Source organism: Bufo gargarizans, chromosome 1 (assembly GCF_014858855.1).
Source record: "Bufo gargarizans isolate SCDJY-AF-19 chromosome 1, ASM1485885v1, whole genome shotgun sequence".
NCBI classification, from domain to species: Eukaryota; Metazoa; Chordata; class Amphibia; order Anura; family Bufonidae; genus Bufo; species Bufo gargarizans.
In genome coordinates, this window is record NC_058080.1 from 311,407,621 (window position 1) to 311,420,420 (window position 12,800).

Sequence of the window (12,800 nt, forward strand, 5' to 3'; positions counted from 1 at the left end):
GGCCTCGTATAGCGAAGTGCGCATGCACCGGCCGGCACACTTCGCTCGGACCTCCACTGTCTGCCCTATTACAGCCCATCCCAGCCATCCAACCTAGTGCGCACGCGCGGGATCTGGATGAAGTGAGCGGTGGTTACAGAGGCAGTGATGACGTGAGGTAGGCAGATCGCATGAAAGGGAGGATGGCTATTTCACTACAGAAGGCGGCGCCGGGCACCTTTCACCAGGAGACGTCCCCTTGGACACATTTTGAAGTGATTGGCAGGTGAGATAAACTCACTTTAGGATTCTGTGTTTTACAAGGGACATCGCCATATGTTTAGCTTATAGGGCTCATTTCTGATGACAGAATCCCTTTAACTTAATATTATGTTGCACAACCTTTTGAGGCAATCACTGCAATCAAACAATTTCTGTAACTCTTAGGGTCCATTCACACATCTAAGTGTTCTGCGGATCCGCAAAACATGGACATTGGCAATGTGCATTCCGCAATTTGCGGACCGCACATCGCCGACACTAATGCCTAATCTTGTCTGCAATTGCGGACAAGAATAGGACATGTTCTAGTTTTTTTGCAGAAACGGAAGCACAGATCCACAAATGCGCATAGCACATTCCAGCCTCATTGAAAATGAATGGGTCTGCATCTGCAACGGATGCGGACCTGTTTTGCAGACGAGTGAATGGACCCTTAATGAGACTTCTGCTCCTGTCCACAGGTATTTTGGCCCTCTCCTCGTGAGCAAACTGCGCCAGCTGTTTAAGGTTTGAAGGGTGCTTTCTCCATACTGCATTGTTTCAGCTCCTTCCGCGGGATTTAGAGCAGAAGGCCACTTCAGAATAGTCCAGTGCTTTGTTCTTAGCTATCCTTGGATGTTTTTAGCTGTGTGTTTTGGGTCATTATCCTGTTGAAGGATCCATTACCTGTGACTGAAACCAAGTTTTCTGACACTGGGCAGCGCATTTCGCTCTGGGATGTAAATGTTCTTTTCTTTGTATGCTTCATTTTTGTGTCTGTGAACATAGAGCTGATGTGACGTTTGTCTCATATGTCCAAAAGACATTATCCCAGAAACTCTGTGGCTTGTCAATATGCATTTTTACAATTTCCAGTCTCTTTTTTTAATGATTTAAACTTCTGAATAATATGTGCAACTGAAGTAACAGGAACAAAAAGCTGTTTGGAGATGAACTTATAGCCTTTACTTTTAATCTCCTGAGACAAGTGTCTCTTTGGGCCACGTTCAGTGTGGTACCCACCATACCTAACACAGTGACTACTTTTCACCCTCTAAATAGGCAGACTGACTGATTACAAGTTTGAAGACACAATACTAATTACAGGACACACCTTAACGTAACGTGTCCTTATGGTCAATTATTGTCAATCTATTCTAAGGGTACCATCATTTATGTCCATTTTAAAAAAATAAAAAATTATGTTGAACCACAATTTAAAAAAAACAAAGTCTGATTTTTATTAGCTGATTTTCAGTAAATTTTTATTTATTATTACTTTTCTCAGTTTCAAGCATTTCAGTGACCGTTGCAAGTTGTTCTCTCTTTAACAGAACAGACCATTTTGTCCACGTGTATATAAAATGTTTCATCTATGTTAGGCTCCTGATTTGTATGTGTATTTTAAAAGGGAACCTGTCATCAACTTTATGCCACCCATACTAATGGAAGCATAAAGTAGAGACAGGCGAGTTGATTTCAGCGGTCTGTCATTTATAAGTTAAAAGTACAGTAAGTGGTTGGACGAGAACCAACATCTCAATCATTGCAGACTGGGCCTGGAAAAGGGTCCCTGCCACCTGAGAAGAGTCCTGGTTAGTCATGAATTCCTGCTCTCCTGCCCACCAGCTGATGACTGACAGTCTTCTACCTAGTTTTCTCTCTTTCTCTCTAGTAGAGAACTGCCAATCATCAGCAGATCTGTGGGGAGAACAGGAGATGATGAATAGCCATGACTCTTCTCAGGTAGATTTGACTCTTTTCAAGGCCTGGGCTGCAATGATTATGATGCTGGTTCTCAGCAACCACTTAGTATTAGCTCATGAGTAACACAGCGCTGACATCAGCATTTCTGTCACTATTTTATGCTGCCCTCATTGAGGTCAGCATCAAGTTGACGACAGGTTCTCTTTAAAAGGTTACATGGTGTACTTTTATTTTGTCTTTATATGCTATACAATTTTTACATAAAGTATTAGTATAATCATACAAATCCCCACAAAGTAGCACATGGAACAAGTTTAACTAAGAAAAGCAGATACTTTACCTAGCAAAACTATCTTTTGAAACCTCACCATGTTATTGTGGGCATACTAGGGATCGACCGATTATCGGTTTTACCGTTATTATCGGCCAATATTCAGGATTTTGACCGCTATCGGTATCTATTTTGCTGATATTCCGATAACGTACGGGAAACACAGATCGCGCTGCTGTCAGCGCTCTCCGTGTTCCCTCAGCAGCACAGGGTCTCCCTCCCCCTGTGCTGCTGCCACCAATGAGAGGAAGGAGGACAAGAGAAGGGGAGGGGTTATGGCCATTTTATCTGTCGGCATGCGTTCCACCAGCTTTTTGATAGCCGGAATGTGACGCATGACGGAGGACGTGGCGCCATTGGCTGAAGGTGGAACGCACGGCCATTTTACCCGTCGGCGTGCGTTCCACGATTATCTGGACAGCCGGACTATGATGTAGACAGCAACCATGGAGTTATTTTTTTCTTTTTAAACCGGTGCTGTCATTTATTATATGAGGGGGATATATTTAACCGGATGATGTCCTCCTAATACATGAGGATGCCTAACAGGATCACTTAAACTGGCCACTCCCCACAACAGGAGCACGTGATAGACACCAGCACCCTTGATTGGTCCTTTTTCAATTGGGACGGCCCCATCTGGCTATTTAGGGAAGGTTGGAACATATTACAAATTGGAGCTACAACATATTTTGCCCCCTGGAGGCCCTTCCTAGACGTTCACCCAGGACCGCATCTTTTGATCCTTATCCAGTGGACCAGATAAGTGTATCTATCACGGTTTGAGAGTTGGTTTATACCAATGCAACTTTGTGCTGAGTTTTTCCTATATTTTCAGTGAATTTGCTTTGGGTTGAAGCCTCCAGTTTAATGATCCATCTTCATGGATATCTGTTGAACACTTTATGTGTTTGATTGACATTTGTTTTTGTCCCCTGATGAACCCCTTCAATGAGAGGAAGGGGGGAAACGCGTCGGGACACGTGATTGTACAACTGATATCTATCATATATACTATTACCCGGCTATCTATATGGGATAGTATATTAAGGGCGTCATAAGGATAGACAGCACAGGTACGTGGACGGAGTGTGCCTACCATCAAGACACATCTCCGGGCTGAGGAGTTGTAAAGGGACAACATAGGGACAGATAGTGTTATGGCACGGGTTGCCCTGATGCGTTCCTCCCCTTTCTCCCTCTCACATTGATCCGCGTGTTCGATCCGGCTCTTTTATGTGTAAATTGTACTGTGTTTTTTGTTGTGTTTTGTTGCATTATTTGTCCCTCTTCCAGGGAAGTTGCATTTTTAAACTGACCAGAATAAAGGTTAAATTTTAGGTAGTCGTACCTCGGTGATATTGATTGATTTGTTTTACGACTACCCGATTTATTTAGATTTAGAGGGGTTATGGCCACTGCGCCACCAATGAAGATAAATCTCTCATTTATTCAAATTGAACAGGAGGCGGGAGCTGCAGAATGACATAGCCGGCTCCCGACCTCTATGAGCTGTAGCTGAGATCCGCGGTAGTTAACCCCTCAAGTGCCGAGGATCGCAGCTACCGCTCATAGAGGTCGGAAGCCGGCTATGTCATTCTGCAGCCAGCTCCCGCCTCCTGTTCAATTTGAATAAATGAGAGATTTATCTTCATTGGTGGCGCAGTGTGCCCCCCCCAAGCCCCCCAGTATTAATCATTGGTGGTGCAGTGCGCCCCCCCACTCCAGTATTAAAAACATTGGTGGCGCAGTCCTCCCCCCTACCCAAGCCCCCCTCCAGTATTAATCATTGGTGGCAGTGGCCACAGGATCCCCTCTCCCCTGCTCCTCCGATCGGAGCCCCAGCAGTGTAATCCTGGGGCTCCGATCGGTTACCATGGCAGCCAGGACGCTACTGAAGCCCTAGCTGCCATGGTAATCTCCCTGCTGCTGTGTGCACAAAGCACAGAGCAGCAGGGACAGTGTGAGCTCCTATTCACCCTGATAGAGATCTATCAGGGTGAATAGGACAGGGGTTCTAGTCCCTAAGGGGGCTAAAAGTTAGTAAAAAAAACAAACCAAAAAAAAAGAAGAAGAAAAAAGATAAAGAAAAAAAAAAATCAAAAAGAAAGATTTACAAAAAAAAAAAAAAAAACCACTACACATTAATTTTCAGCAGATTTGTGTAGGATTTTTTTTATTTTTTTCAAAGAATATCGGTATAAATTATCGGCTATCGGCCTGAAAGTTCACAAATTATCGGTATCGGCCCTAACAAAACCCTAGCGCACTGAGAGCCATTATTACAGCTTAGGCTACTTTCACACTTGTGCTTTCCCTTTCAGCTATTGGGATCTGTCATGGTTCTCAATAGTGGGGGAAAACGTTTCAGTTTTGTCCTGATTCATTGTCAATGGGGACAGAACTGACCTGAACTAAAAGGAATGCACCTGAATGAATTCCGTTTTGTTTGGTTGCGTCCGCACTGTGGACAGAATAAGTCTGCGATGTGGTACGGAGCAAGACAGACCTACCCTGACACACAGTGTAAGTCAATGGGGACAGATCAGTTTTTTGGCACAATAGAAAACGGATCCGTCTCCCATTGACTTTCAATGGAGTTCATGACGGATCTGTCATGGCTATGTTAAAGATAATACAGCCGGATCCGTTCAAAACGGATTATCAGAACGCTGTGTGAAAGTAGCCTTACTTCAATGGTACAGACAAGGAGAATGAGGAAAGCAGCAAGCGAGCAGAACTAACAGAAAGGAATAAATAAGTACTTTCTACTTCTACATTAGCAGTGGATCGGCACACTCCCATCACCGGCCGGTAATCTGGAGGTTTCCACACTTGTTTCTAAGAGGGGAAATCGCTGCATACTTAGCAGTTCCTGCTCCTATTGTACAACTGCAAGAGGAAATTTAATGGCAATTTCCTATTTCACGAATATATGAATTGTTGAGTGACGTAGAGGAAAAATGAGGAGAACCACACCAAAACTCAAAGTAAAAAATATATATATTCCACTTTAATTGGAAGAGAATTGACCCTTTTAAAGCAGCCATAAGGTGTGTCCATACTCAGCAGAATAATTGCAGAAATGTCTGTGACTAGAAAACCATTGCATACATCAATGGGACGGTAAACTGTCCGCCACAAATCTGCCAACATACCCAATCAGAGATCAGATCAGCATTTCCAACAAACAATAACTAACAGTGGAAGGAATATGTAGTATATGGAGCAGAAAGGGTTTTATGGAAGAGAAGCATTGTCCACCTCAGCGATCACCGTTCTGACACTTACAGGTCCCCTCCGGTCTACCCTTCCTGGTCCAGGCTCCTCATACAGAAGATGACATGAAGCAGCCATAGCGGTGACGTGTCAGCTAGTAATTTGGCTAAGCAGACATCTCTAGACATTTCCTGCATGTTACGTCTTGACCAAGATGTGTAGAGCAGCAGGTACCGATAAGAGGTGATACAGCAGGGGATCAGTGAGTAGTGACACATATAAAAAAATCTGTTCTGGACAGCCCGGTATTTGGCCCCTCAGCATGGACTACAAGCAAATATTGTGTTAGGGTGGGGCATGACATGGTTTTCAAGCATTTTAGCGAAGACTTCTCTATAGTAAAAAGAAGCCATCGATCTACTAAACTCATTCTGCTATATAAAGATGCTGCCTACATAAAGGGCTGTATGCATCATGTGATGGGCTTACTTTAAAGGATTTCTCCGCTTTCCCCATCCTGATGACTTTTCCTCAGGATAGGTCATCAATATCAGATCGGCGGGGGTTCGACTGGCAGCATCCCCATCGATCGGCTGCATGAAGAGACCACCACACCCTTTACCTTCTCACCGTCGACACTGCAGCAGTGAATAGTGTAATAACAGGTCCTCAGTCCTATTCACTTCAACAGCACAGAGCATGGTAGTTCTACTCCACCCATGCTGTAATTACACTGCTCGTCTCTGCAATGCCAACAGCAAACAGTACAGAGCATGGTATACTCCGCCCATGCTGTACTTCCACTGCTCGTCTCTGCAATGACAGTACAGAGCATGGTAGTTACACTCCGCCCATGCTGTACTTCCACTGCTAGTCTTGGCAATGCCAACAGCAAACAGTACAGAGCATTGTAGTTATACTCCGCCCATGCTGTACTTCCACTGCTCGTCTCTGCAATGCCAACAGCAAACAGTACAGAGCATTGTAGTTATACTCCGCCCATGCTGTACTTCCACTGCTCGTTTCTGCAATGCCAATAGCAAACAGTACAGAGCATTGTAGTTATACTCCGCCCATGCTGTACTTCCACTGCTCGTTTCTGCAATGCTAACAGTAAACAGTGAAGAGCAGGCAGCACTGCATCCTCTTCATACAGCTGATCAGCGGTGGTGCCGGAGGTTGGACCTATCCTATAGGAAAAGCCCTTAAATGGACTTAAAGGGGCTTCTCGCTTAAACAAAAAAAAAAAAAATATATATATATATATATATATATATATATATATATATATATATAAATAACACCAACATTCACTCTTAAGGCTCATGCATATGAACTTATTTTATTTGCGGACCTTATGGAGAACCATTCACTTCAATGGGGCTGTGGAAAATACAGAAGTTACTCTGTGTATTCAGTTTCCGTTTGTCCGCATGGCCGTTTCACATAAAAGTAGCGCATGTCCTATTATTGTCCGCAAAACACGGTCCGAGGCCCCATTCAAGTCAATGGGTCTGCATAATATACGGAACATATCCGTATGTCATCCGTATTTTGCGGATCCATACTGCAGAAATGCTATGCCCAGCCCATACTGCTCATGTGTTTGGTGATTAATAAGTTACTGTTTCAGTTTCCGATCCGCTAAAAACATATCGCATACGGAAACCATACGGATATGTTTTGTAGAATAACAGAACTGAAGAGGACTTAAATCAGAGAACACACGGACAAACGGATCAATTAAAAATGGACCACAAAACAACAACGGTCGTGTGCATGAGCCCTTAGGGTCAGGTCACACAGCTGATTTGTAAAATATACGTGTTAAAAAAATACATCAGTGCTGAATCCAAGCAAATTTTTATCCCTGAAAATTAGGCGCATTTTTTAATGTATTTTGTTGCTTCCCATCAATTACAATGGAAAAAAAAATTAGCGCCGATTCTGCGCCAAGATAGGGAATGCTGCTTCTTTTTCACACGTGTAAAAAAAGAAGCAACTGCTTATTCCCATTGAAATAAATGAGAGGCGGCTTACGGGCATATCATGCATTACAATCCGTGCAAAAAACATTCATGTGAATAGACCCTTACTGCATAAGTCAGATGATGATGATGAGTATAACTGCGATCTGTGACCTGCCCCCCCCCCCCCCCCCCCTGTATATTCACATGGGGAGTCTCTGAAGCAGAAGGTCCCTGCTTTTCCTTTCCCTCTAACGATAAAAATAAGATCAGGATCACCTACAACTCAGATAGTGAGAATTAAGGGGGCTGTATTGTATAGGCATTCTTCTGGCATCAGAACTGGTGTAGACTTCAAGTGTCACTCGCACCAGAGAACCTGCCTAAACAATCTTAAATCTGTTGGGCCATACAATCGTGAACCACTTCCCAACCGAACCCACTTTTGTGGCAAAGGCAGTGTAAAGAGCAAAAAGTCACATTTTTGCTCAAACCAGGGCTTGCAGAAAATCTGACACTTTAGTAAATGCCCCTCTCTCTCTGTACGATAGATAAAAAAGCAGTGTTCGCCATCCATCTTTCATATACTTCAGCTTGGCAAGCAACACCACTTTTTTCCCATGTTTTCCCCTCTTTTTCTCACTGAAGTAAAAAACATAGTTGCCATGAAGACAAGTTAAGGAACGCCAACTGAAAGTATGTACTCACCTATGCAAACATCGATCTTCCCTTTAATCGCTGCCTCATGCAGAGGAGTGTAGTTCCAATTGTCTCTGGCATTGGGGTCTGCCCCCTGACAGAGCAGAAGGGTCACAACTTCGGCATGCCCAAAGGAACAAGCATTGTGCAGAGGAATAAGACCGCCGTCATCCCTGGCATGTACGTTTGCCCCTGTCTGCAGCAGATGCTCCACTACATCTTTTCTTCCAAACCCTGGAGACAGAAAGAGACAATGTTATTTACCAGTTATTCCTGGGATAGGCGAGTCTTCCTTCTTCAGTAGATAATGCAATGCCAATGTCTGACCCCCCATCTGCACGCCCACAATGTTCTAGTAAGGCCTTAGTAAGGCCTCATGCACACTACAGTATTTTTTCATGGTCCGCAAAACGAGGTTCCGTTGTTCCGTGATCCATGTCAGTTTTTTCTTCCGTGTGTCTTCCTTGATTTTTGGAGGATCACCAGACCAGAAAACTGAAAAAAAAAAAATCTAAGTCAAGTTTGCCTTAAAAATGATAGGAAAAAAACGGACACGGATCACGGACGCGGATGACAATCTTGTGTGCCACCGTGTTTTTTCACGGACCCATTGACTTGAATGGGTCCGCGAACCGTTGTCAGTCAAAAAAATAGGACAGGTCCTATTTTTTTGACGGACAGGAAACACGGATCACGGACGCAGATGACAAACGGTGCATTAGCAGAGTTTTCCACGGACCCATTGGAAGTCAATGGGTCCGCAGAAAATCACAAAAAACTGAACAACGGACACGGGACACAACGGCCGTGTGCATGAGGCCTAAGGGTCAGGAAGTTCTGATCTGAAATCGACCTATTGTTTAACCCCCTCCCTGCCACAGACATACGAGACACATTCTTGCTGCTAGGTAGTATAGCAGCCAGGTCTTGTTTTAAAGGTGGTGACCCATAGACTTACATGGGTGCGTCTGGGAACAAAGTAGGACATGCTTACGTGGTTTTTCCACGGAAATGTGAACAGACCATAGATTTCTCATGGATCAGTATGCTGTAAAAATGCTGACAGCACACGTCCATAAAAAACAAACAAAACAAAAAAAAAAAAAGATATGTCAACAAGGCCCATGTTGTTGCATTTTGTGATGAAAAAGAGCCAGCTCCAGAGGTTAGCTGAAAGTCTACAGGAATTAAGAAATCCTGGACATGCCATTTTTTTTCTTCTACCAACGTTTTGTTCAATTTGAAGTTGTTTTTTGTATCTGATGTTTTAAAGAAAAAAAAAAAAACATGGCATGTCGGAGCAATGGTGTGTTTTTACATCTATTTCACTATAGGGAAAGAAAACTCCTGAAAAAAATAAGTCATTTAAAAATGTGGACACAAACACTTCACAAAATTATTATAAAAAACAAATCTGTATTCAAAAAAAAAAAATGTATCAACATTGGTGTAAAGTAGAACTGGCTTAGTTTTCCATAGCAACCATTTATTTTCCCAGGGAGCTGTGAAAATACGACAGGTGGAATCTGATTGGTTGCAATGGGCAACTAAGCCAGTTCTACTTTACACCAATTTTGATCGCCCGCAGTGTTTTTTATGGTGTTCCTTTAGCGGTAAAAGAAAAGCCGAATGTGTACGGTACGTGACGGAGCCCTAAGGGTACTTTCATGCAGTACTTTTAGTACAGCTGCCTCTCGCCAGAACTCCGCTCCCTAGTCAATAGTCCGGCGGCACGTGTGCACTAGCGGCAGGACGGATCCGACAGGCTGTTCACCCGCCGGACTCCCCTGTCGCTAGTGTGAAACTAGCCTAATAGAGGTATACCGGTGAAGAACTGCTCCACTAAACAGGCCCTGTGCCACCGCATGGTCCCTACTGTCAGAGCAGCTGAACAAACGCCAAGGAATCAATATCAAACTCCCGGACAGCCCCTTATCATAGACCATCCTAAGCCATCCTACTCCAAGTAGCCCCCAAGGCTATCACTAGAGAGGAGCAAAAGATGCGGACAGCATGCATAGTTCCATTGCGCAGACAAGAATAGTCATTTCTATCATAGGGCTGGCTTAAAGCAGAACGCACACAACCAGTATCCGCAAAACACTACGGCCGTCTGAATGAGCCCTTACGGACAAGGATAAGACAGTTCTATAGAGGGCCGAACGTTCCACACAGGTAGTATCCGCGTATTGCGGACCACAACAACATCTACGGACGTGTGAATGAGCCTTTAGGGAGACAGCGGCGCATGGGCACTTGGCGGTTTCTGCAGTTCCGGCCTCGCTGGGCCAGTACTTACAGTGGGTTACTCCCATCTCATAAAAGGCCAAGGTGGGACAACCCCCATGACAATGACATATCCCCTACCCATAGGAGAGATAAGCTTCTGACTGTTGGGACCATGTACTCAGACATGCATTCATGTCCGTGCTCCATTCAGCTCTATGGGGCCAGAGACCGCCGAGTACCACAGCTTGGATACCTCTGGCAGCCCCATAGAGCTGAATGGAGCGGAGGAGATGCAAGCGCACGGGCACTGTTCTAGTGATTGGTGGGGGCCCGAGGGATAGCACCCCCGCTGATCACTTAGCCCCGATCCTGTGGATACGCCCGGGTTCACATCACCCCTTAGTTTTCCATTCTTCAGATCCATCAGAAGGACAGAAAAATAAAGATAAAAAGGGATCCTGTAAAAAACTGATCCTGAAAATCAGTTATGGGCATCCGTCTGAGCCATTTCTGTCCGACATCCGTTATTTTATCGGTTATGTTATCCTGCAGGCAGGACTTTTTTCTGTCTAAAAAACTTATCTCAGACGGAAATGGATCAAACGGATGCCAAATATCCGTAACTGATGCACAGGATCTGTTTTTTATCTTTATTTTTCTGTTCTTCTGACGGATCAGAAAAACTTAAAAATAACGGTGATGTGAACTCAGTCTTAGGTCTCATGCACACGACCGTTGTGTGTTTTGGGGTCCGCAAAACACGGATGGCATCCGTCGCGGACAGACATTAATATAACTGCCTATTCTTGTCCGCAAAACGGACAAGAATAGGACAGGTTATATTTTTTTTGCGGACCACGGAACGGAGTGCTGTCCGCATCTTTTCCGACCCCATTTAAGTGAATGGGTCCACATCCGAACCGCCAATACTGCAGCTCGGGTGCGGACCAAAACAACGGCCGTGTGCATGAGGCCTAAATGCGTTATGTGTGGACAGGCCCATAGCTGTGAGCAGGACCATGCCGGGACCACTGTCATTCACTGACAGCAAGCTGAGGCATCCAAATGGCATAGGCAATGGGCCAGCACTATACTAATGGTAAAGGTGCCTAGATTCCCCCCACCCCAGCCACACACCAGCCCTGACCTGCTGCGAAGTGCAGAGGGGTAGACTTCCTGCCAGCCATGTCCTTGGCATTGACATTCCCTGGCTCCAGCAGTCTCCGCACCCGGGACACGTCCCCGTTCCTGCAAGCCTCGAAGAGTTCCCGGAAGGCTCCGCTCACTGCGCTCAGTGGCCCCCCGGGGCCTAGGCCTCCTCCCACGGGGTCGGGGCTCTCCGGCGGGCTGCCCCCGGAGGACAGGCTGGTGCTGGAGGACGAGCTGCTGCTCCCGGAGCTGGGGGCCGGCGCTGAAGGAAGAGACGACGAGCTGGGTGACAACATGGCAGCAGCTTCGCCCGGAGGAGGAGAGAGGGGCCTGGGCAGGAACCCCGGCACAGGAGCCGCTTCTCCCTCAGGCTGAGAATCCGGGCCCTGGCGCTGGGAGGCTGGAGGCATCTCCGGGCTGCGAGGAGGGGACTGGAGCTCGGAGGAAAGCGGCGGCGGCGGAGAAGCTGCGGGAGGAGGAGGAGAGGAGGACGGGGGAGGCTGCTGCCCAGCTGCCCCGGACACTGCTTGTTGCAGGGAGCGCCTGGAAGGCACGGCCGCCATTGCACAGCTCCGCCGTGTACAGTAATACACGGGACGGCCGGGTCTTTACTCCTCTCTCCGGTCCAGTTGTTCCAGCGGCCTGCGACAATAACCGGGCGCAAGCTCCACGAGTGACGTCACCGACAGGGGCGGGGCGAGCGAGGCATAAACAAAAAAATTATCCCAACACAGTTCTAGAGGAAGCCTAGGAAGGGCGGGGTCACACAGGGAGGCGGGCCTGCTCGTGACCTAGTATGGCAGCGCAACGTTTCCATTGGATAACATTTTTGATGGGTGGGTCGTGGCGATAATAATAGTGTTTTGTTTTTTTACCAACATCTTTATTGACAATGTAATGAACGGTACACTGATTCTTTATTCTCGCCTGCGTTCACATGTAGGCTCATGGCGGTTCTAGTGGCCGTGCGTCTGCTGTGCCGTTTCTGTGCACTGGTTGCGTTGTAAACGAAATAATAACTTTATAAGCTCACCATGACCTTCTCAGGAGACTAGCAGAAAACAGGAACAGAACCAGCACGTAATAGTATAAGACAGTGTTTGTCAGGAGCGATGAGCAGAGTATATGAAAATGCCATTCCACTGCTTCGCAAATATTACCCAAAGATTAGCTTTGTGACGATTACTAAGTCACGAAGAGCATTTCTTTGTAAGTAGTGGGTGCAACTGACAGCAATAATACAGTGTAAAATGGAAATA

The 12,800-nt window shown here is 45.8% G+C and overlaps 1 protein-coding gene across 2 annotated transcripts in view; it reads right to left on the minus strand.

Moving 5' to 3' along the window:
• The window catches only part of LOC122945970 (poly [ADP-ribose] polymerase tankyrase-1), a 261,810-nt gene extending 249,558 nt beyond the window's left edge, over nt 1-12,252 (minus strand). For both annotated transcript variants that reach the window (XM_044305225.1, XM_044305216.1), the window contains exons 1-2: nt 11,540-12,252; nt 8,173-8,397 (exon numbers count right to left, since the gene is read on the minus strand). In XM_044305225.1, the coding sequence (XP_044161160.1) occupies nt 8,173-8,397; nt 11,540-12,104 (790 nt within the window). In that variant the 5' untranslated portion in view covers nt 12,105-12,252. The remainder of the gene's footprint in view (nt 1-8,172; nt 8,398-11,539) is intronic.
• Nucleotides 12,253-12,800: the final 548 nt, after the last annotated feature.